At 35.6% G+C, this 25579-nt stretch overlaps 2 protein-coding genes across 4 annotated transcripts; both read right to left on the bottom strand.

Annotated features, from left to right (window-relative positions):
• Positions 1 to 227: 227 nt before the first annotated feature.
• Positions 228 to 11482, bottom strand: LOC136850045 (actin-2, muscle-specific-like). The gene is made up of 2 exons (XM_067123601.1): positions 11361 to 11482; positions 228 to 1913 (listed from the first exon to the last, which is right to left on the bottom strand). The coding sequence occupies exon 2, from the start codon at positions 1897 to 1899 to the stop codon at positions 769 to 771; it is 1131 nt and encodes a 376-aa protein (XP_066979702.1). The 5' UTR covers positions 1900 to 1913; positions 11361 to 11482; the 3' UTR covers positions 228 to 768.
• On the bottom strand, positions 6835 to 23758 carry LOC136850044 (actin, larval muscle-like). Of its 3 annotated transcripts, none has more exons than XM_067123599.1 (2): positions 23629 to 23758; positions 6835 to 8515 (listed from the first exon to the last, which is right to left on the bottom strand). In XM_067123599.1, exon 2 carries the CDS (start codon positions 8499 to 8501, stop codon positions 7371 to 7373), a length of 1131 nt encoding a protein of 376 aa, XP_066979700.1. In that variant the 5' UTR covers positions 8502 to 8515; positions 23629 to 23758; the 3' UTR covers positions 6835 to 7370. The 3 variants fall into 3 exon arrangements, with proteins under 3 accessions (XP_066979700.1, XP_066979701.1, XP_066979699.1); XM_067123600.1 differs by having other exon boundaries at positions 23541 to 23634; XM_067123598.1 differs by lacking the exon at positions 23629 to 23758 and adding an exon at positions 11477 to 11609.
• Positions 23759 to 25579: the final 1821 nt, after the last annotated feature.

Genomic DNA, 25579 nt, shown 5'->3' with positions numbered 1-25579 from the left:
ATTAACAGTCCCTTTAATTGTTAACTGTGACACAATTAACAATTTTTGGTTAAACTGCATTTAATGACTACTCCCTCTTCACTCGGAAGTCATTAGTATATTGTGTGTGTGTGTGCGAGCGCATACTTCTCAATTCATCTCATATATCTCTGTTTTTTTTTATCAAATACATGCATCCTGAAAATAAAAATGGCAATGACGCTAGAGGTAAAAGAAATCTATCAAACTGTCAAGAAAATAACCTTTTATTTTTATCGGCTCTAGAGCAACAGGAAGATAAATGGGAGCGCTTCCCCAATTCATGAAGGAGTTCAACCTTAACGTAACGTAGAAATAACGGATGAATCACAGAAACTCATATAAAGATGACATTCAAGGACTCAGGAAAGTGTGCGAGACATTAAGAGAATGACGTTACCTTTTGGGTAATTTATATTTTTAATATTCTTGCCGTTTTACCGTCGAATGGTAATCACAACCACTTAGTAAGGTACAAAATGAATACTTTATTGTTGGTTTCACTCTGGAATATATCAATGACGCGGAAGACCTCCTCATGAACTGAATTTGCAGTCGTCCTTGTTTGTTTACTTGGAGAGAGAACTTCATCATTCTTCCCTTTGAGGATCAAACTTATAATTCTCTTCGTAAGTAATTTCCCTTTTGCTTATGGGTCACTTGCAAAATGTGATGGTGTGACTGATGGTGATCTTTTTTCTTTTTAATTTTGTGATGGTGCCTGTGTTGCATATCCCTGCCATGCAGCATTTAAAAGCATTTACGATGAACAATTCCAGGGCCAGATTCATCATACTCTTCTTTGGTGATCCACAAGGTCTGGAAGGTTGACAGGGAAGCCAGAATGGAACCACCGATCCATACAGAGTATTTTCTCTCAGGAGGGGCAATTACCTTAATTTTGATGGTGGCAGGGGCTAGTGTAGTGAGTTCTTTCTGGATACGATCGGCAATACCAGGGTACATAGTGGTTCCACCAGACAAAACCTCGTTTGAATACAAATCTTTTCTAATATCGATGTCGCATTTCATGATGGCCGTGTAAATGAAATCATGAATGCCGCTAGATTCCATTCCTATCATGGAAGGAACGAACATGGATTCAGGAGCGCGGAAACGTTCGTTGCCAATCGTAATAACCTGACCATCAGGGAGTTCGTAGGATTTATCCAAGCCAGCCGAAGCTGCACACGTGTTCATTTCAGTTTCGAAGTCCAGTGCAACGTAGCACAGTTTCTCTTTGACGTCCCTGACGATTTCCCGCTCAGCTGTAGTTGTGAAAGAGTAGCCGCGCTCTGTCAAGATCTTCATCAGGTACATCGTGATGTCACGACCAGCGAGGTCTAGTCGTCCGATGGCATGGGGGAGTGCATACCCCTCCCAGATGGGTACGCAGTGGGTCACACCATCACCAGAGTCAAGAACGATACCAGTGGTTCGACCGGAGGCATACAGGGACAATACGGCTTGAATAGCTACGTAGGTTGTTGGGACACCAAAGGTTTCGATCATGATCTGGGTCATCTTTTCTCTGTTGACCTTTGGATTCAGCGGGGCTTCAGTGAGAAGGACAGGGGACTCCTCGGGTGCTACGCGAAGTTCATTGTAAAATGTATGATGCCAGACCTTCTCCATGTCGTCCCAATTGGTAATGATGCCATGCTCGATAGGATACTTGAGGGTTAAAATACCTCTCTTGCTCTGAGCCTCATCACCAACATAGGCGTCCTTCTGACCCATACCGACCATCACACCCTGGTGACGAGGGCGACCGACGATGGAAGGGAAAACAGATCGTGGAGCGTCGTCGCCAGCAAAGCCGGCTTTGACTTGGCCTGAGCCATTGTCAACGACCAGCGCTACTTGTTCATCGTCACACATGGCGGACAGCTATCCTGAAATCACCAGAGGAAATTTAAATAGAGACTGGATGCATAAGGCTATCATGAAATTGGCAGGATAAATACCAAGGGAAGAAAACGGGAAATGTCAAACAGCCAAGCAATGTAAAACATAATATATGATGGGTTTCAAACGGATCACAGACGTCGATAATTTTGGGAAAAGGTTCAGTCATCTTAAAGGTCTGATGAATGTTATCTAAGGATTTTCTTTTAGTATTAAACAGTAAACATTCGGACGATCATTGATGATTCATGCCTGATCTGACGGAGAAACCGAAAATCAGTCTTAGCTTAAGAAGCTGATGCTACCAGCGGTAACTAATTGCTTACAAACAGGGTCAGCTAAGGTTTATGGTGCTTGGAGTTCTGATCATGATTCTCAATCTTCATTACCATTGAGAGGAATCGTTAAAATTACTACAAAACATTAGATATGACATTAAATTCATATATCAACTCTGTAACGTGGTAGGGAAGTTGCATCGAAATGGATCAAAGGAATATAGCATAGCATGAATACAAAACCCTTAATAATGGGGTAATAAATATGACCAGGGTAAAATACCTTAATTATTAAGCACTCATGGAAAAACTAACTCGATCAAGCTGAAGGTTGGGTGCATTGTAACTGGCGGACGGAACTATGGAGAGAGAGAGAGAGAGAGAGAGAGAGAGAGAGAGAGAGAGAGAGAGAGAGAGAGAGAGAGAGAGAATACAGGGAAGGTAAACACAAACAAAACATGCTATATAAGAATGACTTAAGTTTTTGCTTTCGATCTCTTCCTGTGACGTCTTTAGCCTGAAAGACAAGAAGACATTGAAAAGTAGAATAAAATTTTAATAGCTTATACTTAAGGGGTAAATTTAATTCGGGGTTATGATTTTTTACAAAGTTTTTTCATGTCATCAGGTCCTTATTACTAGTCTTTTGAAAAAACCTGTAAAACCACTTGAAGTTAGCCTCGTCATATTTCTGAATCATACTTGATTAAAAATAATATCGTTACTCTTCTAAACTTGCAAATATAAGTAATTATCCTATTTGTTTATTTTAAAAAGATCTGTATGTAATGAGATTGTATAATTTTTCTTTAGGGTCATTATGCTATAAAGACTTTATGGTTCATCGGTAAATTTACCTCAGAAAGTTTTCAGCAGAACATTACTGTCGGCCAAGGAAATCTGAACAGCGTTCTATGATTAAGATGTTTTAAAGCATGTGAAGACTATCATATGGGTACGGGAAATTAAAGAAATCCTGCATTTCTATCTTTTTTCATACCTTCACAACCATTTTTACTTTTATTTCATTTGATTGGTGTGACAATTCCTGTCATCTCCTTAGTCATTACGAGTGGACAATTTTATCCAAAGAAATATGTCAAAAATTTCATTCAGTGAAATAAGTAACAGCAAAAAGGTTATCTAAAAAAACTATCGTTACTCCTGTCTTTACCATATTACATACCAAATTTGCCAAAATAAATAAAAATACCAATAACCACTCGATATTCAGCCATTCTTAACAAAATATTATTGCAAAATTCTAATTCCCAAACGTTATTTTTATTCGGCGTAACTAGAAAATTTTTTCCCAGATTCAAAAATAAATATTCTCTAAAAGAAAAAATTTAGAGCTTGATATTTAAATGTAAAATTTCGGTTATTTAGCCCTGTACTGCAGGACATTATACTTGAATTATTGATAAAATTTTGATTTTTATCCAAAGACGGTGCATCGCTTCAACAGTTAATCCCTGTATCAACATATTTATACATCTGACATTTAATCACATAATACATACCTAAGTCCTCAGATTATAATACTGTTATTACATACTATTAACTGACACAGGTATAGTTTAATTAAGACAGGACGTTTACATAGTCTTGGACTACAGCATTTAGAACAGCCATAATTAACAATATTTAAATAAAAGCCCTTAGGTATAAAGTCAAAATCTGGGGTCTTAGATAAAAGCCCTTATATATGAACTTTAAAATCTGGAGTTTTTAATCGCTGATTTTAGAACTTTTATTTTTATTTGGAGAGTTGAGCTTTAAAATCTGGGGTCTTTAATCTCTGATTTCAGAACTTTTATTTTTATTTGGAGAGTTAATATTCAAATCCGCATCCCCATTCACAAGCTTTCAGCTAAATAACTGGGGTGGGTATTTTCTAAGTAACAAATAATTGTGATTCTCTAATATAACGCGAAAATTTCATCGCAAAGGAAATGCGCACTAGTACATACACGAATCCTTAGTTTTATCAGGTCAGTTGCATTTCAGAAGCTTTCTGTCTCTCTTTCTCTTGATCACTGTGTCTCTCTTGCTTTTGAGATAAATGCATAAAAATAAAAAGAGAAGACAAATAAGTAAAGAATAAGAAATATCCCTAGAATTCAATAGTAAGGAAGATATTTCCATTGTCTGTAGGTGGTTCGTCTCATCTCCTCTTCATTGTAGGCAGTATTGTTCACACTGAAGAATTAAAACCTATTTCCCATACTGGCAGTTTTTCAGTCATTTCAACTGGATACTGAGCTAACCTTCCAACGTGCAACTGAGGAACTCTTTCTCATCATATATCTAAGAGTGCTTTTGCACCTTTAGGTGAAGGCAAGTACCAACACAGTTGATTATAGTCTACAAACTATTCTATTTCTTGCCCCGATAGCTCGAGCTTGTAGCCAAAACTACGGTCATTACTCTAGCTAAACTTAGAGGACACTAAGCCACAGGGAAACGCAAAGGTTAATATCTATATAAAAAAGGAACATGCTTTGTGTGAACCAGCCGATTCCTTTCGCTATTATGATTTAAGTAAATATTCTCTGGATCTGGGAAGGGAATGTCATGAAAAGATTCTTAATTTTTGATAAAGTGAACATTAAGTAAGAAGACTCTTCTTTTGTAAGTAATATTTTCAAACTTCATTTAATTATACAAGAATATCGCATTATGTAAGATTAATAGAGATAGTCAGCATTCTGTCATTTAAAAACTCCTTTAAAAATGTTTAACCTTGAGATACATATTATTCTGAATATCTGAACGTATGTAATCTCTTTAATAAGCATTTTTCTGTGAAATATATTTTTCCTTACACGGGTGATTTTTAAATAATGAATTAAAGTGAAAGTTAGTTTCCTTTAATGCAAAACCGTAATATACGTTAGGACGAGATACTTATAAAATCGAGGTCCTTTTATTCAGGGGTCATTAAAAATGTGTTTAACCTTTGTAGATTATTTAAAGGAAAAAGAAACTTTGTATCTAAAAGGCTCTTAATTCTGTTAAATCATGGTATCATAATGAAGTTCTCTCAAAAGTTTATTAGGTCTTCAGTTAACCAATCATTACCCAATTTAGAAGTTCATTTGTTACATTAGAATTATATATATATATATATATATATATATATATATATATATATATATATATATATATATATATATATATATATATATATATATATAGACAGACAGACAGACAGACAGACAGACAGACAGACAGACAGACAGACAGACAGACAGACAGACAGACAGACAGACAGACAGACAGACAGACTTTGAAGCTCTCAACATACGCATCCAGTCATGAGAGACGTTTGAACCTTCTCACATAAAAATAATTTTATATTCCTCACGTAACGAGTGATAGCTAGACTGAGAGGCGTATATATAATTTTCTTTGATCAGTTCTAACACAGGAAACAACGATCAGAAAAAATTTTCATGTATTTCTTTCAAACATTCCTGGTCAAATTTTAGATATTTATATAAATATTTGTATGCATATATATATATATATATATATATATATATATATATATATACATATATATATCATATATATACATACATATATATATATATATATATATATATATATATATAGATAGATAGATAGCTAGATAGTTACACAACGAAAGGAACTACAGAGGTATAATGTTAAATTCTAATGTAACAAATGAACTTTTAAATTGGTAAATGATTGATTAATTGAAGACCTAATAAACTTTGGAGAGAACTTCATTATCATACCATGATTAAACAAAGTTTCTTTTTTCTTTAACCACGAGTAAACAGGTTCAAAAAACATTAAAAAAAATAAAAATGTCATGGCTACGGTACTAATCACAAAACCTGTAGCAGTAGCACATGAGAAAAGCAATCAAGATCGTAAAGTACATTTATCGTTGTCGAAAATCTTTTAGGGTGATTAGCTTTGCACTTTTAACTTAAAAAATTTACGTCATGAAAACAATGCAAAAATTATTCATCCTTATTCCTAAAATGAGTTTAAAATATCTGTCAACTAATAAGAATAATGTTGTCAATATTATTCCAGTAATGACTTAGCAGATTTTTTATCAGACAGGCCTACGTCCACTACACTAATCCATCAGAAAAAAACTTGCTGACTCATTAACGTTCTACTTTGTGTGCCTGTAAGTCTCGTTCTTTCGGGCATTCTAAATCATCGTCAGTTAACGGCTTGAAAAAGAATGACCTCATTAGCACTTCCTTGCCTGACTCGGTTCTTAAACCTTAATCAATCTACCGCAATGCACCAATTGTGGAGAAAGTGACACCACTCCTAGATTTAATGCTTATATTATCAAAGCTTTGGAAATTAAACATAAGGCCATATAAAAATAGAAGCAGTATTTAGATTGCGGTGTTAGGAAGCAGGAAAAGAATTTAAAATCAAGTCTCGACACCTCTGAAACTCTCTTTTCTATCGCTATTATACATCAATACACTACCCAAAAATATCATAATATGAGGCAGCAGAGAGATAAGAACCGCTTTCACTAAGTGATGTTGAAATTTGGCAGCAAATTCATGGTACAGTTAGGCTGCACCTAAAAGTTTAAGATGAAGGTTTGAAGAAATACTCAATGTTGTCAAGAAAATAAGTTTTATTTGTGTCAACTCTAGAGCCGCAGGAAATATGCAGGGAGCGCTACCCTTTGATTGTACCTTAAAGAACTACATAAATAATAAATGGATCACAGAAAATAAAAACATCTAAGGACTCTCAAAATCAATGGCCTCTTTTCCCAATCCCCGTTTTATTGTTTACTGTTATTTATAAAGTTACTCACGTATTCCAAATTCTTTTATATATAAAGGTATTTATCTCCAGTTGCTGTATTCAAACAAAACTGTAATTCAAAAACCAATAAAATGCTTATGAGATTACAGTTTCTTCCAAATTCAGCCTCACATGTCAGTCTGATGGCATAGTGCAACAGCATGAATGCCGAGCCAGTATTCCATGAGATTGACATATGGGCTCTGTGCCATTTAAACAATAACCGTCAATATACACCAACTAATCTTGATGTGTGAGGGTCCTTGAGTTGCGCTGCGCCAAGCAGATGATTGACTCAGCGAAACCCGTAGGATATACAAATAAATAAAAAAAGTCTGGAAATTAGAAGCACTTGCGGTGGACAATGCCGGGTCCAGACTCATCGTATTCTTCCTTGGTGATCCACATAGACTGGAAGGTGGAAAGAGAAGCCAAGATGGAACCGCCAATCCAGACGGAGTACTTCCTCTCAGGAGGAGCAATGATCTTGATCTTGATGGAAGAAGGAGCAAGGTTTCCCAATTCCTTCTGCATACGGTCAGCAATGCCTGGATACATGGTGGTACCACCAGACAAGACCTCGTTGGAGTAGAGATCCTTTCTGATGTCAATATCGCAGAGCATAATGGCCTGATACACGAATTCATGAATGCCACAAGCCTCCATACCAATCATAGCGGGAACAAAGAGAGACTCAGGTGCACGGAAGCGCTCATTGCCGATGGTAATAATCTGACCGTCAGGAAGTTCATAAGACTTATCTAAGGCAGAAGAGACAGCACACGTGGACATTTCGTTTTCGAAGTCCAAGGCAACATAGCAAAGTTTTTCTTTTACGTCGCGGACGATTTCACGTTCAGCGCTGGTGGTGAATGAATAGCCACGTTCAGTAAGAATCTTCATGAGATAATTTGTAAGGTCGCGTCCTGCAATGTCCAGTCGCAAGATGGCATGGGGAAGAGCATAACCTTCAAAGATTGGTACACAGTGAGTTACGCCATCTCCGGAATCAAGTACAATACCAGTGGTACGACCAGAAGCATAAAGTGACAGGACAGCCTGGATAGCAACGTATGTGGTAGGGACGCCAAAGGTCTCAAACATAATCTGGGTCATCTTCTCTCTGTTGACCTTTGGGTTCATGGGAGCCTCAGTAAGAAGGACAGGGGATTCTTCGGGGGCCACTCGGAGCTCATTGTAGAATGTGTGATGCCAGATCTTTTCCATGTCGTCCCAGTTAGTGATAATGCCGTGCTCAACGGGGTATTTCAAGCTGAGAATACCACGTTTGCTCTGAGCCTCATCACCAACATAGGCGTCCTTCTGACCCATGCCGACCATTACACCTTGGTGGCGAGGACGGCCGACAATGGAAGGGAAGACAGACCTGGGGGCGTCGTCTCCGGCAAAGCCAGCTTTGACCATGCCGGAGCCATTGTCAACGACCAAAGGACATGTCTCTTCGTCACACATGGTGGACTGCTATCCTGGAAATGTCAAACTATTCTTAGAATACTGGACTTCTTCCTACAGCCTTAACTGACAATCGATACCCAGAAGGGGTAATGAGAAACACAGATATTAAGAGAAAATATTAAAGATTCTAATTTAGTACTATAAATCCTTTACTTTGGATTAGGCAGTAATGCTAAAAGAATAAAATAATCTCATTTAGTATTCTGAGTCCTTTATTTTGTATTAAATCAAAGTGCTAAAAGAACAGAATAGTCTACAAGCTATAGTTATCATTTGATCATGCAATGTCACATTAACTAATATACACACTATATTAACTAAGATTAATTGCATAAAGTTTTATATATCTTAATTGCAAACAAAGAAACTAAAATAATCTCAGTAAAGCAGCCATATTATATGAAAGAAAAAACTTCAAGCTACAAACTCAGGAAATAATATAATAAGCAAGATGAGCCATGGAAATAAAATGTAAAAAATTAAATAAATTATAGCAATAAACATCGACAACCCTAAACCTTAAATCTAAACACGGCACAAAAATGCCTTCGGAAACAGTTTGCGCGAGTCGCAGACCGAAATCGACGTTTACGATTTCTTCACTTGGCACTCACCATCCACATCTAATTTTTATAAAGAAGAGTTGGCTCAACGATCGCTTTACATTTTCTCCATCATCAGCTTCCACAACACTACTCTTTCCCAGATCTTTTGTAGACCTCCTGCTACCATCTTTTCTTTAAATATTCTCTTATTTTACCATCATCTTCTGCATTCACTACCAAATACTTATGCGAACCAACCACTTACATTTGGCTATCACCCAAACTAACATCAGTGCACATGCATCTTATATATATATATATATATATATATATATATATATATATATATATATATATATATATATATATATATATATATATATATATATATATACACACATACATAATGAGCTATATATATACACACATATATATACATACATACATACACACACACACATATATATATATATATGTATATATGTGTGTGCGCGCCTGTGTGTTTGCATGTTTGCTATTGCATATATTGATATTGACGCGCGTGAGTTCGTGTAGGCTCATGAGTCGAAGTGTATGATATACTTTTTATAATTTGATGAGTACGTATGCTTCTAAATGCAGTTGAATTACATTTTATACATCCCTGCCTCCGTTTATAAATAATTACGGTATTTCAGTGTTTCCGTGAAAGTGATGTGCAGAAAAATAAATTACAAAGTGCTTATTACATTTATGAATGTACTGCACACATTGTATATATATATATACATATTATATATATATATATATATATATATATATATATATATATATATATATATATATATATATATATAGGCTATTTTGTGTGTGTGTGCGTGTGTGTGTGTCTCTGGGATTTATAACTGAGTATGACAGTTATTCACACTTACGCAAAAAACACAATGCCTATTCACAATCACAGATACTCATACACACAAATACTTGTCATATTTGAATAAGATTGTAATCCTCACTGTGGTAATGTCACGCTTTCCTTATTGCTCTACATGTTTATAAGTCCTATTTTCGTTTATCTATTAAAACACACAATACACTCACAGTTTATGTACCCAAATGTACCTGAGAAGTGTTTTTTTACATATATATATATATATATATATATATATATATATATATATATATATATATATATATATATATATATATATATATGCATTATGCTTTTGTAGTATAAAAGCTTCCTATAAATATTTGGGTACAGAATTTAAGCGTATTGCGTGTTTTATAGGTATACTAAAATGGGAATTAATAAAACTTAAATGATAGTTAGAGTCCAGATAGATCGATATATAAGTTAATAAGGATGCAGTTACATGACTACTCATTCATATATGACCATTAGCTATCTAAAATCACCGATGAATAAAAATGTCCCAGATCTTGTACACTGGGAAAAACAGACAGACCTTTAGGACTGCTGTTACCTTTTTGAGTTCGTGTTTCAATCATCAGATACGTCTCTCTGGACCAATGACTGCTAATATTCCATAGTTTATTATTTTTTCCTTGCAGACCTCCAGATCTTTGACCGTCAAGAAGAAAATATATCCATAAATAATTATCTTTCATCCTTCAAAATCTATAGTATATGCACCCACCTCGGATCCCGTAAATGAGTAATGCATGCAAGCTAATCAAATTTTCGAAGACCGACGTCCTTCCGATGAAGTCATACCCGAAGCAGGACCAATCTGACATTCATATAGATTTAAACTTAGAACCTTAAATGGAAGCATGGAATTATGCGTCTATATGCAATGTCTGAGTAAAATTTGGAAGATGGGGATATGCACTATGCTTAGAGGTAATCAAGGTAAAGCAGTGCAATCTATCTGAGAAGTCTCAGACACGAGATGAACAGAAAACTAACACCACCATGCCATTTAAGAAGCAGAGCTGTGTATGAGCGTAAATTTTTAAAAGCTTACTGACATTTCCGAAAAGAGCCAAAGTTTCGCAAAGGATTTCAAAACCCTGTTATTCCAATAAAGAATATGAACGAGAACATATTTCACTTTATAAAAAAAGTCATGAAAGTATCCACCACAAAGCAAAACAAATGCTCGATACGCCAGATTATCATGAATAGGATGAAAAACATTTCTTCAAAGTTCACCACTACATCTAAAGACTAAAGAAAAGTAAAGTAATAATAAAAAAAAAACCAGTCACGTCGCGACCGCATTAACATCTCAAAAAACACGCATGTTGATGAAATTCCATTCAAGGCAACTGCGCCGGAAATATCACCGTGCCGCTACGTACGTACCTGGTTTTCAACGTTTCAAAAATCGATATCGAAATGGGACGGGTACCACCTACGCCCTCTGGCACCTTGAATCACACTAAACTGGCACTACGACCTACACCCCCACACAAACTAACCTGCGCGACGGCGGATACCTGCAGCCACCGAGATATAGCAACCTGAGCCTGTACCAGACTAGGGGCTTCTCACGGCTTTCGCTTCTTTTATACCCTCTCCCAAGGCAACCCCACACAGGGACCGCAGTGCCACAACGCCCATGAAGATTGTAGGTAAAAATTGGTTCCGCCTCAAATCATGGGGGGATTTCGGCTGCCCATAAGGAAGCACACCTAAGCAAATTTACAGCACCTTCGCCCAAGGTCGGTCGTAGACCTCATGACTAAGGAAACACAAAAACTGCAAATCATTACAAAAACCCTGAAGCAATAAACTTACGCAAGCAGAAATCGACAAGAAAGCAACCGCAAACGAGTCACCAAAAGTGCAATTTGATAGTTAAGGGGATCTCGGACTCTGGTAACCTAACACCGTCCAAATCGCCTTCATTATGTTGAAAATAACACGAGCCGAGAACCTCCGTGGTACCGCAAGAGGTACCTTGAATCTCAGGTACGTTTCGTCTTCCCACAGCAGCATTCCGCCACCTTCACCAAATAGTTACGACCACCTCCGCAAGGTCGTTTGTTGGCACTGGCACTCGGATATTGACCATGAATCAAAATAAGAGGCAAAGTGTGAACGATCTGGAGATGTTCATGGACCCATCACCTCTGCATGATTTCCTCCTGCTTTGCTGGGTTTCGTTTGAACACTCTTGGCAAGAACAGGAACATTTAAGTAGATAAATTTTAGAAGCTTATTCTACAAAAAATAACACAATAGCCGTAGAATACAAAGAACTTGTTCCATTGGAGATAATGCACTTAAAGCTTAAGCCTTATCATAAAAATTCAAGATATGAAACATATAATAGCGTGAACAACCCTTTTTCTCCACAATGAAAGAGACGGCAGTATTCAAAACAACACTTCTTAAATTTTTTTTCCCTCCGTTATTCCGTAACTTAACTTTCTTTTACCTTTTTTACAGCGTTACAAAACTAAAAAAAAGAGAAGGATGCTGTCAAGTAAGTGCTGAAAATTCATCGGAAACTGATATTACACTGAAATTCAAGTAACGGGAAAGATGTGAATTCGACAGTAAAAACAATACCTACTTCATGAGGAATAGATCCTAATATATATATATATATATATATATATATATATATATATATATATATATATATATATATATATATATATATATATATATATATATATATATATATATATATATATATATATATATATATATATATATATATATGTGTGTGTATTGTATGTATGTATGTATGTATGTATATATATATATATGTGTGTGTGTAATTGTAATAAACAGGGCAACGTGGTTATTATAATTACATGCGCATCTGGTAAAAACTTAATGGATTATATATATATATATATATATATATATATATATATATATATATATATATATATATATATATATATATATATATATATATATATATATATATATATATATATATATATATATATATATATATATATATAAATATATATATATATATATATATATATAGCAAATAGATGCTTCAAAGTATATACATTACGTCACTTGTTAAGTAGTTCCCGATCACCGAAAAACTACTCAACAAGCGAGCGAACGTAAAATTTTCACTCGCTCAACAAAACAAAGACATAAGCAAGAAAAAGTCACCGACACAGAAAAAAGAAGAGCAAAAAAGAGGCATTACAGCATCTCCAAATATGCTGCTCGCCAGCCGATGGATAGCAGATAAGGCCACCAAAAAACTGGCAAGGATTCTGTTCTTGACGTGAGCTACAGCTCAGCGTGAAAAGGGTTTTCTTTTGTAACCAACACTTTGGGGGTAATATACCAAGAGCATCACGGCTGAGGAATACTACTTATTACCTCAAAGGTATTATGAGCAACTCTTTTTTTCTCGTACCTTTTCACTTTTTTTTTAATGCTCTTATTGTTGTTTACAAGTCTTATGTCACTTAAAAGCAACCTTTTTATCTTTGTACACATCACTATTTTGGGATAAAGTCTTCACGTACGGGGCTGCGGTATGGTATGAAAACTATTCAGTTTCAAAATAGCAGTTTTCTGTTTTGAATATTTTCTGATCGAAACAAAGGAGGTTATTGAACTATACCGAGAGTTTTTAGAGATGTTCATTTTTATCTCATATAAAATCATTAGTATTCAGTCTCTATCACTAATTCTAGACGTGATTCACTGTCAACCCTCTTGCACGAGGGAAACTGATGTAAATATAGCAGCATGTAAATTATTCTTACATACATAGTTTAAGCAAACGAACATGAAAACGTATAAATATGCGTGAGATATGCAAACGCACACACGCACATACATGCATACACACACAGGAAAGTAAAGAGAACTGTAGAAATGTGAAAAATTGTAAAAGTATTTGCAAAACTAAAAAAATAAAATATGCACAAGAATAACATTGAGGGTAAACGGAAACCACGACTATGGAGCAATGGGTGTTAATATGGAATCTCGGAAAATTGATGTGATTCATTACAATAGATGACGGTAAGATAATAGAAGAGATGACCCACAGAATAGCTGAGGCAAGTAAGGTAGCCGATTTGGGTAAAAGACTGGGAAGGGACCTGAGAATGTATGAAGGGGCAGATGATACACTGTCCATTATGGTAGTGAAATATGGAAGCTGAATAAGCACAAAAGAAAAACACTGCAGCTGTTGAGGTGAACTCTTTGTGCAGTATATGTGGCCACAAGAAGAATTGACAGAGTGAGAAATGCGGAGAGAGGCCGGCGTGGTAAAAATGTTCCCGTAGGTGAATTTTTTGAAATGGTCTAGGCAAGTGGAAAGAATAAATGATGCTGATAAGTGCATAACAAAGCGTTTGGAGGGGTCAATAGAGGAAGACCTAGAAACACTGGAGAGATGAGTGAAAGAAGTAATCATATGCAAGAGCATCAATATCCGTGAAGCTCGAGATTACAAGCAAGATAGAGATGAATGGGTGTGTGTGTGTGTGTGTGTGTGTGTGTGTGTGTGTGTGTGTGTGTGTGTGTGTGGGTTCAATGCACTTCGGCTAAGCCACTTGTTTTAGTATGCAGCTAACGGTTTTCTGCACTACAGGTTTATTCATGATTCTAAAGTGAAAATAGAAATGTGGCAGCAATTGGTGTGCTGCTTTTTCCGCTGGAAAAAAAAAAAAAAAAAAAAATATATATATATATATATATATATATATATATATATATATATATATATATATATATATATATATATATATGTATATATGTGAGTGTGTAAATGAATGTGCGTGTCTGTGGGGGTACATGTATATGATTCTATTACTGCATTAAATGAATGGTTAATTTGATACATGTAATAACACAAGGGACTAACGAGTATAAGTTCCGTTATCCATATAAAGCATCCCCGGGAAGTTTTTCCCTTAATGTTTACGCATACACACAGAACCACGTTATTCACATAAACACCTAACTGACTTTAAATCCCAGATGAGAAGTTTTCATAAAAAAAGACTAGACATCTGTTTTAACTAAAACAGCCACCATAAAGAAACAAAAAACGTCACAGGGAAGCAGATGGCTTCGAATTCTTTCCCCTTTAGACTCTCGTATGTAGCCTAACCATGGCTAGAAAACTACCAAAAACAATTAGGAGAGTCGTAACAGAGGAAAGGTTCAACTTATTCGAAAGCAGTGACTGAGGAAACAACAAACACAATAACAACAAAACAGAAACAACACTAACGGAGTAAGATACAGTAAAGCAACAAGAAACGTATTAGACGTATATCAGATAAAGCAAAATAAAAAAGTATACATTAAATACAAAGGGTTAAACATCGCTGAGCATACACATGTCCCTATCAGTCACTGAGAAGTTAGTTGAAAGTGACTTGGATCTCATAAGAAAATTAAAGATTAATATCTAAATGCTATTTCTTGACGCACCTCACGAGTAAAAATATGGGCATCTTAATGATCTTTCTTTCCCACCCTCTCAAACGGAGAATTATTTCTTACAGTTTTAAAGCATTAATGTGTTACGGCAGGAGGAATAAAAGCTCAGAGATAGGTAACTTCTAAATGAGAGTGTTGCTCAAAATGAAAGAGATGAATAATAAAATAATTAATAAAACAAAAATAGTTATTACTCAGTGTTACACTGGCTACAGGGTACAAAAAGTAATTTTTTTTATTTTGGATCTGACGTAAAATGTATCCTGGGAAATGGTCCCTCAGCTGTTACGTATAAAAGAGAATGCCACTGAGGCACAAATATCAACAGAAAAACATTAAAATATACGGATGACTAACATGCCTCAGGGACCACCAACAAATAAAACGTAGCATGAAATGTCCTCTTCAACACTCAACAGTATATTTGTCTTGAGACAAAAAACACAAACAAGCAATCAAAACTGTAAATAAAGCATAGACTATTTACCAAACCGTCCACACAGAAATAGGAAAAGTTAACAACCATGAAAGTGGTGACACAGAGAAGCAACTCGCAAAGACGCACGAGCGACAGCTGAGACCTGGCGTAAATGTTATAAATAATGTAAAAACAACTACAGATAAAAAAGTCTAAATACGTTTTGGGGGAAAATAAGATCATGTACACATTCAAGCAGATACGTACATGTAAGGATTATAATGCATGACGAGAAGCATTGGCTCTCTCTCTCTCTCTCTCTCTCTCTCTCTCTCTCTCTCTCTCTCTCTCTCTCTCTCTCTCTCATATATATATATATATATATATATATATATATATATATATATATATATATATATATATATATATCATCATCATCATCATATATATATCATATATGACAGAGCAGTTAGACCATTCGCCTCACTATCTAAAGGTGATAGATTTAGCTGCCTGGTAATTAATAAATATTAGTAGATCACAAGTTTGGTGGAGAAGAAAATGGTTTTTGGATGCTCATCCTAAAAAACTTGCCGAGAACAGACAGCCTAACACCTTCTGGAGCCTCCCTCTCTAAGTGGTAATGTGTACTCAACCATCCACTCTGTTTTTATTACTTGTCGTTTCTCTCTTAATTTCTGATTACCCTGTACATCCTCCAGTATACCTGTACGTAGTCTTCCCTACTTTTATGCAGTTACACCTCAATTATTTTCTTTTTTCCTTCACTAAAATCCCATTTCCTCATCCCATCAGTCATTACTTTTATTCCTTCTTCCTAACCTCCTCCACGCACAAGCATACACACACACACTCACACACACACACATAATTTAATATATATATATATATATATATATATATATATATATATATATATATATATATATATATATATATATATATATGCTTGTGCGTGGAGGAGGTTAGAAAGAAGGAATAAAAATAATGACTGATGGCATGAGGAAATGGGATTTTAATGAAGGAAAAAAGAAAATAATTGAGGTGCAACTGCATAAAAGAAAGTAAGTCTACGTACGTGTATACTGGAGGATGTATGGGGTAACAAAAAACTGAGAGAGAAACGACAAGTAATAAAAACAGAGTGGATGGTTGAGCAATAACCGCTAGGACACAGATAGGATGTTCAAGAAAGTGGGAAAGAAAAAAAAGCTAGTAGTAATAATAGAGAATGAAAGTTTGAGCAAGCACTTAATGAAGAATAAGTTGTTCAAAAGAATAGTATATCGAGAAAGGCAAAGCTGAATGACGCAAGAGAAGAAGAGAATAGGGTAAGTGACATTGCTTATGGAAGCAATTGCCCAAGGCCTGAGGTTGAAGAATGAAGGCACCAGGAGTTGGTCGGACTTCATGTGAGATGCTGGAATGCAGTGGTAATACAGTGACGATAGTGACTTTGAGTGGCTAACCAGTATTTGTAAAACAATCATTGTTTCATTGTTTAAAGGTAAATGTGATAAGGGTGATTGCAACAATTAAAGGGGCTTACAATGACTTAGTATATCAAGAAAGACGTTTTAAAGGATCTCAATTGAGAAACTATGACACATTATGCCTGTAGACCTGTGTTGATTTATTCAAGGAAGAGGGCGTGTGGATCAAGTGCTGTGGCAAAATGGCAATGTGGAGGGTAGTAAGGATATATGGTGTAGAAGATAAGCACTGGGGAGCGATCACAAATTTTTGTGAGCTAAGCAAAGTGTTTAAGAAAATGTAGATAGATGATTAACCGGTTCGATGTAAATATGTGTCAGGCTAGTAGTTGCAAAGTTAAGGGAAAAGAAAAGAAGCCATAAATGGAGTGTGGAAGGGTTCATATTTGCAGGTGATCGATACTGATTGAGGATAGTTTAAAGAAATTTCAGTAGGTGAAAAGAGCTTGCGAGTGTATGCAAAAGAATAAACGTAAGAGTATAGGCGAACAAGAGTCAGGGTGCAGAAGAATGGGTTTGACTGATTTACATCGGTATTTGCAAGCAAACAATATATAATGATAGGTTCAGAGCAGAAGTGAGTTGCATGCAAAAGTGAAGTGTGGATGTTAAAAATGAATGAAAGAAAAATGATTGAAGCTTGTAGACATGAACTATTTGCGTACTATGTGTTACATAAGAACTGAAAGGGTGAGAAACGCGGAGATACACTAAAGTGATAAAAAAAAAATTAGCATTGGTGAAAGGATGGATCAACGTGTTTGCTAACAGAGAACGGTACGTACAGTACACGCATGCAGTATACGGACACTTTTGCCAAAACTTGGTACATTCCTCAGAGTAGCACCCAAAGGTGAAGTAAAAAATGACATATGAATATCACAATAATATTATTTAAAGTTAAGATAGATAAAAGTAAAACTACTCAATTAAATGGATAAATGGTCGGCATGAAACTCTTGTAGAGATTAGGTGAAACGAGCCACTGTAATAGTCTTCGCATTAATAATTTCAAAGAAATCAAGAAAACAATAAATAAAGCAAAACTGGAAAGTTTGAGATAAAAATGTGTTATATTTGACATTCACAAGGAATATGAAAATTCAGCTATTATATATATAAAGATTTGAAGTATATAACTAACTACCAGGACAAATTAGATCTGTATAAGTGGATACACACGTACAATTAGTCTACATGTCCCAACAGGATAGATTTTGGTTGCTACCAGTAACTTGACCAGACTAAACTAAAAACTAAAAGCTCTTTGTTGCTTGCCCCTTTGTAACTCTTTACTGAAGATTCAACTGACACCAGGGATTATGGTATAAATTACATACCATAAAGAAAGCTGCTATACACTATATGCAACTATAACATAGAATATTTGGTAACAACCTTAACACAGAAATATTAGCAAAATATTAGCAAAAACTATGTGTGCAAAAGACTGGAAGGACTTTCAGAGTTTCTATGGAAGCCAACGTTGGAATGTATACAGGTATTGTTGAACCAACTGTCATTTATGAAAATGATAGGTGAATTATGAATGTGAATACAAGGAACATAAAGATGGAAGCTGTAGAGATGAACTGTATGCAAAGTGTACGCAGCATAGCAAAAAATTAAACATATCCAGGAATCGTGACCAGGGTTAGGTGTATTTATGACAATTAAATTTGTGGCTTTCATGTTGTGAAATTAGTGACTGTATATACACACACATATATTATACATATATATACAGACTATATATATATATATATATATATATATATATATATATATATATATATATATATATATATATATATATATATATAGAGAGAGAGAGAGAGAGAGAGAGAGAGAGAGAGAGAGAGAGAGAGAGAGAGAGAGAGAGCTGCACACATACATACATATATATATATATATATATATATATATATATATATATATATATATAGAGAGAGAGAGAGAGAGAGAGAGAGAGAGAGAGAGAGAGAGAGAGAGACAAATGTATTACAAACTAGTAATCGGCTATCATGGTTAGAAGGGTTGCTGTCGATTCCAAGAACAGAACCTGAATTTGGCGGGAATAACACAGAAAACCATATTACGTCTCTCTTCGAGACCAATATAAGAGCATAATAAATAAAAAGGTCAGGTCTAAGGCCTATAAAGATATAGAGTTAGAGGGAGCTTTGTTTTTGGTGAAGAGAAGAGGTGGTCCCAAGAGACGCTTGTTGGGAGGCACAGTATGAGCGCACTTGATGGACCCATTCATTCAATCATTCCTTCAAATACATAAATATACGCGTGAATGTATGTGGGCCTCTACCCATAAAGGTTTATAGTATAACCTACTTCTTTCTCTTTGTATCTTTATAAGTTGTAAAATGATTAATACAATCTTACAAGTGCACAAATTTTGCGCAGTTTTATACATGTCTATTAGTAACTTTACGTTTATATAAGATGTCTTTTAGTTTGCGTGTGTAAGCGTCTATGCAAGTGATTATATACACACTGATTTCTCTAGGAAGCAGTTTTTAAAGCCAGCCTGTTTCTCCTTACAAGTTCACACTACAACATATATATTTCACGTACAAATTTCCAACTGCAACAATTATAAATTCATGTACCAACATACAATATATTAATATATATACATTCAGGGGAACATTACACACACACACACATACGCCTACATACACACACACATGTATATATATAATATTATATATATATATATATATGTATATGTATATATATATATATATATATATATATATATATATGTATATATATTATATAAATGTATATATACGTATATATACACATGCATATAACATAATTCTAAACATAAATTTCGGTACTGTTAACATTAGGTTAGATTACTTTCATATTCAACAGATTTTAGTACACATTCCATTATCTTTCCAAGCGCCAAACCTTCCTAAATTTCATGTTCTTTTTAAAATATTTATTGGCAAGACCACTACATCGTTATTCTTATGGTGAAATCCTTATAATGAAGTAACTACTCGATGCTTCTCAAAATTTGGCAAGATATAGAGAGGCATCAGAAGTATGCCTGACACCTTTCAACACAAGCGTCATCCAAGGAAGCTACTGTGTTCTGTGAAGAACTGGCTTGTAAACAGATGTTATTATTCTTGTAAACAGTAAGCGACAGTATATATCTGCTAAACTCTCTAAGATAATTATAAGTTACCACTGGATAGGCTGCACAAAGAAAGGGAAAACTGGTCAAGAACTACAGTATTCCAAGGTATAATGTGTCAAAGTGCACAGTGACTGGGTAACATATAACTTACAGAGGGACTGTCTCGGAGACCTATTTCCAACTTCTAACTGCTTGGCCCAAGAGTTGTAGGCTTATCATTCTTATTACCCTAACTCAAGTGTGCACTTCTGCTACAATAACCAAACACTTCACAAGCAAACTGAATGAACCAGCAAAGGTCAGCAACCACATATTTCCAATCGGCAATGGACAGAATCTGCTCTTAGCGCTAATAGCCTACTAAAATCGCTCGATGTTACGACTACACACTCAAGTAATATTACAATGTTCCTTTAGTCTTCAAATGCCTGTATAACCTTACAGTGGAACATGAAACCTTAATGTATTTCACGGTTATGAATTCCTAATTTCTCATTCACACGATTTAGAATAGGAAACAAATGGACACTCAACTGCCATTGTGAAAAAAACCACAATTTTCCAAAAACGAAATACAGACAAGATCACTATACCTTTTTAATAGGTTATTGTTATCAAAATGTTAAAATAAGCAACATTATCTAATATTCTAGTGAAATCAAAACATTTACTAAACAAGACACACCCTAAAATTTTGTTTGAAGGGTACTGAATTTATGGATTATTCTCTAGCAGCGAAGATTCTACACTGGCTTATTAGGTATAATATCTAGGCCTATATACCGTAAAAGTATTCTTATTCTTATTTAGTTATTCTAAACTTAAGAATTTTTAGAAGTATCAAAGTTTACTTTTGAAAACAATGAACTTCTGTGTGTGCGTTGACAGTTATAATTAGTAAAGTATTTGAGTAAACAAATAATCCGACCAGAAATTAAAAAACGAAAATGAAAAATCATTAAAATTTAATAACTAACAATAAAATTTCACTCCCGAATAACAAAAGAATGAAATTTAAGACATACAGGATATACAAGCACAGGTAATTCAAAATCATGTAGTCATTCAATCAGATAGAGAATGAAACATCGTTTATACACTGAGAAACATAGAGGAAAAGTGAAGTTGGCTCTGAACAACAGAGATGTGGAGGTATCACGGTCCACTACCTGCGCTCTTAGCAAGATCAAACAACCTGTGGCTCAGCACCAGGTATTTGCCACAACCAATGTCGCCACCTTCACTGTGACCTTCGTCTTCTTTTCTATTTCTTCCTTTGCCCAACGCAGCTACCTTGACAAGTATCTCTATTTCGCAGTACAGGTTACTCTGTACAAACACTCCGGAATAAGAAAGCCTTCTGTGGCTTTAGCTTGTTGCTAAAGCTTTAAAAATCTTTAGTTTGTTGCGAAAGATTTTGCCTTTTCACCATTAGATATAACATTGCGGTCAATTCAAAGAGCTACATGGCGATGCTACATTCTAGAACGTTCTTCTGGCGAGAACTCCTGTGCCTTGGCCACTTGAAGTTCTGAAGGACCTAAATCTCAAATATATATATATATATATATATATATATATATATATATATATATATATATATATATATTAGCATATACTCGTAACATTAACTGTAGTTTAATGAGAGAGAGAGAGAGAGAGAGAGAGAGAGAGAGAGAGAGAGAGAGAGAGAGAGAGAGAGACCACTGTACCAGTCATGGAGCTCCTCAAATGAAATATGAATTAAAAGGAAACAGCTTTGATTTTGCACTTATCTTTCGCCCCCTCGCCTCAAGAAAAAACGAGAATGCAACGCAAAGGTGACATAGAACAGGTCTATATTAGAGACAATTTATCGAATGAAACATACATTCAAAGGAAAGTTGCGCTGCTCTTCAACCATTCTAAAACAATTATAAAAATAAAAGCAGCGGTGGCTTGCAACACACGCATCGACGAGATATCCGTCATCCACACACACATCTGTGTGTCTCGTCCGACCAAGTACCGTTTCCTCGTGGTGACTATAGAAAAATAGACACAAGTGCTGAAAATCTTGCTAGTGCCACTCCTAATTCCTCTTCACGCTACTGTGCCAACTTCACCCGAGTAGAAACTGGTATCGCTATGTTTTCATTGTCACTAAGCTGTGTGTGCGCGCAAACCACAGTAGTTCAAGGTAGGAGAGAATGATGCAGCAAAAATGGGTCTGTACGTTCAAGTTCAAAGGAAGTCACATCTATGCAAGATACCTTTTATTCTTATGATCACTGTGAAAGAAATGAAATAAGGATATGGAAGTCAACAAAAAATATACTTGAAAGAGAGAGAGAGAGAGAGAGAGAGAGAGAGAGAGAGAGAGAGAGAGAGAGAGAGAGAGAGAGAGATCAAAGTCTGACTATGTAATTAATGGCATCACATTCAATTTATTCCACTTAAAATCACAGGAATACATCTCTGTCAATGCAGACTCATCGATGAAACACGAAAGAAATTCTAAAGAGAAGAGCAAGAAGATCGTACGTCATCACTAAAACACGGCAAAAAGCTCATTAAATAAAAAAAATAGCCTAAATCTGCCATAAATCAAATTTCGAAAAAAACAAGAAATTATGCCAAACGAGAAAACCTCTTTCGATGATCGAAATTAAAAAACAAGTCATTGAAAGAGAGAGAGCGAGATTAAAGTTTGGTATCATTATTGATGACGTCACACTTAATATAGCCCACTGTTAAAAATCACAGCGATACGTCTCTGCCACTACACACTCGTCGATGTAACGCCAAGGACATTCAAACAGACCAAATGTACCTTATATCAACACAACAGAAAGACTAACTGAGAATCGTAAAAAAACAGCCTAAATCTCCCATAAATAAATTTCGAGTAAAAAGCAGAAATAAAGCCGAAAGGAAAACGTTCTCCGATGACCGAAATTCAAAAGCAAATCACGCGCGTGAACAACAACAATAACTAGCAATCATTTCACCTGAGCAAAATTCCCGAAATTCGGAGCGAACACGTTATCCACCACACGTAGCGTGAAGAAGTTTCGTTTCTACTTCCCCTCAACTCACCGTTCAAAAGCAAGCCTTTCTTTCTCTCTCTTTCTCACTCCGCAACACCCGAGCTCTCACTGATAGCTCACGAAACCGTAGTCTGAGGCCCCTTAAGACTCTCTGGCGGCCCTGATGCCCAAAATCCTCTAAAACGCCAACGTAGTAAAGTATGTTTTCTTCTGAGTTGTTGCGGCATGCGTCATCTATTAGGTTGCCTGATGGATGAGGGGCGTCGATGGCGATCGACTTTTAAAGTGGAATAAAAAATCCTTAAAATAGATACGTAGCAAGGTGTGAGTAACGAGGGTTTTTTTTACCTGAATTCCGTTTTGATCTACAGGAGGTTGCGATTGGACGTGGCCTAATTTATTTAACACCATATAAGGAGGACCAGGCAGGCTCTCTATGATGTTCGCTTCCAGTTTTTTATTTAACGAAAGATTGCATATATAATACTTCTCTAGAGAGAGAGAGAGAGAGAGAGAGAGAGAGAGAGATCCAACCAAGCTACTTTGAAGACAGAAAATTTAATGAAGAAAATGTTTACAACTTGATAAAAATCCACACATTATAAGAGCATAAAATATCAAAAAAGGCTCTTTCAAATAGCGTGCTAAGACGATTACAATTTCTACTGGTAGACACACCTGCAAATGTATGAACACATACGTGCGTGACCTTGTAGCTTCTTGGAGCCCCACTACTATCTCCTCCTCCTCCTCCTCCTCCTCCTCCTCCTCCTCTTCCTCCTCCTCCTCCACCTCCTCCCGCTCTTCCCTTTCTCCACCCACATGAAAATGGCATTAGCACCTGGCTAAAGGAATTTATATAAGATTCGATAAAAAATTATCTCCCTCTACCAGGCAAAGATGACGTTCCCCTTCGGTGCTGTGCACCTCGCCAGATCATTTTTATTCGAGGTTTCTGACAGGTCCCTTCAGCGCTGAGCTCCGAAGCTCTGTTACATTATAGCGCTATTTATGATAGAAAATTTAGGAGAAATCCGTTTTTTTCACTTATACTTTGTCTTAAATTTATACTAGCATTGATGTAGGGAGAAAAAGTATTTTTTCTTATATTTTGACTAATTTTGTTTTCATTTCTATAAATATTATCTTATTTTCCTAGTTCCTTGTCCGAATTAATTAATACCTCTCACTCATTACACTTTTATCAGTCTTTCTTCTCAGCGCAATTATTCGTTACACGCTTCTGAAGAAGAAGAAGAAGAAGAAGAAGAAGAAGAAGAAGAAGAAGAAGAAGAAGAAGAAGAAGAGAGAGAGAGAGAGAGAGAGAGAGAGAGAGAGAGAGAGAGAGAGAGAGAGAGGAACAGTCAAACTAAATGGGTTTGATAATTACAGTAATTTATCAAATTATTTGTGCGGCTTCAGGTATTCTTTCAGACATTTAACAACGAGAAAGAAATCTTATACTTGACAAAAAAGGATGTTATGCTACCAGAAACTGTGCAAACGTCATCTGAAAAGATACAAACGATCATGTTTCACTCCTTTCTGGGTAATTTGGAAAAGCATCCCTTTTGGCAGAGGGGAGACACGTCAGAAATTAGTGCTATCCCTGTGGTTGTCTCTTTACGACTATCACCGTGGTCTGTTAGTGCAAAGATTAGACAAAATGGTCTTTTAACTGGGTTTTCTTACATTACTACGACGCCAAAGAGGTAATAAAAGTCATTTCACAATAATTTTCCTTTGATCATTTTGATCTGGTTACTGATAAACTTTGGGTACAATTTTACCAGTCATTGCCACACCAGATTGAGTAAACTAATCAATCATATAGTTATAATTTTCTGCAGCTGGTCTTGGCAAGTCTTGTATTAGGTATAAAAAAGATCATCTTTTGTCAGTTTTGATCGACTGATTTAAACTTACAAAATGACAACTAAACAACCGTGGCCATGGTTCGGTTTTGTTGGTGAAAAGCAGTAAATGAAACTTACACAGAA

This window comes from Macrobrachium rosenbergii, chromosome 21 (assembly GCF_040412425.1).
Source record: "Macrobrachium rosenbergii isolate ZJJX-2024 chromosome 21, ASM4041242v1, whole genome shotgun sequence".
Lineage (NCBI taxonomy): Eukaryota > Metazoa > Arthropoda > Malacostraca > Decapoda > Palaemonidae > Macrobrachium > Macrobrachium rosenbergii.
Note: the sequence above shows the minus strand (reverse complement) of the source record. Positions and strands in the feature narration are given on the sequence as shown.

Coding starts and splice junctions, on each gene's coding strand:
- LOC136850045 (XM_067123601.1), bottom strand. CDS start 1,899: ATGTGTGACGATGAACAAGTAGCGCTGGTCGTTGACAATGGCTCAGGC.
- LOC136850044 (XM_067123599.1), bottom strand. CDS start 8,501: ATGTGTGACGAAGAGACATGTCCTTTGGTCGTTGACAATGGCTCCGGC.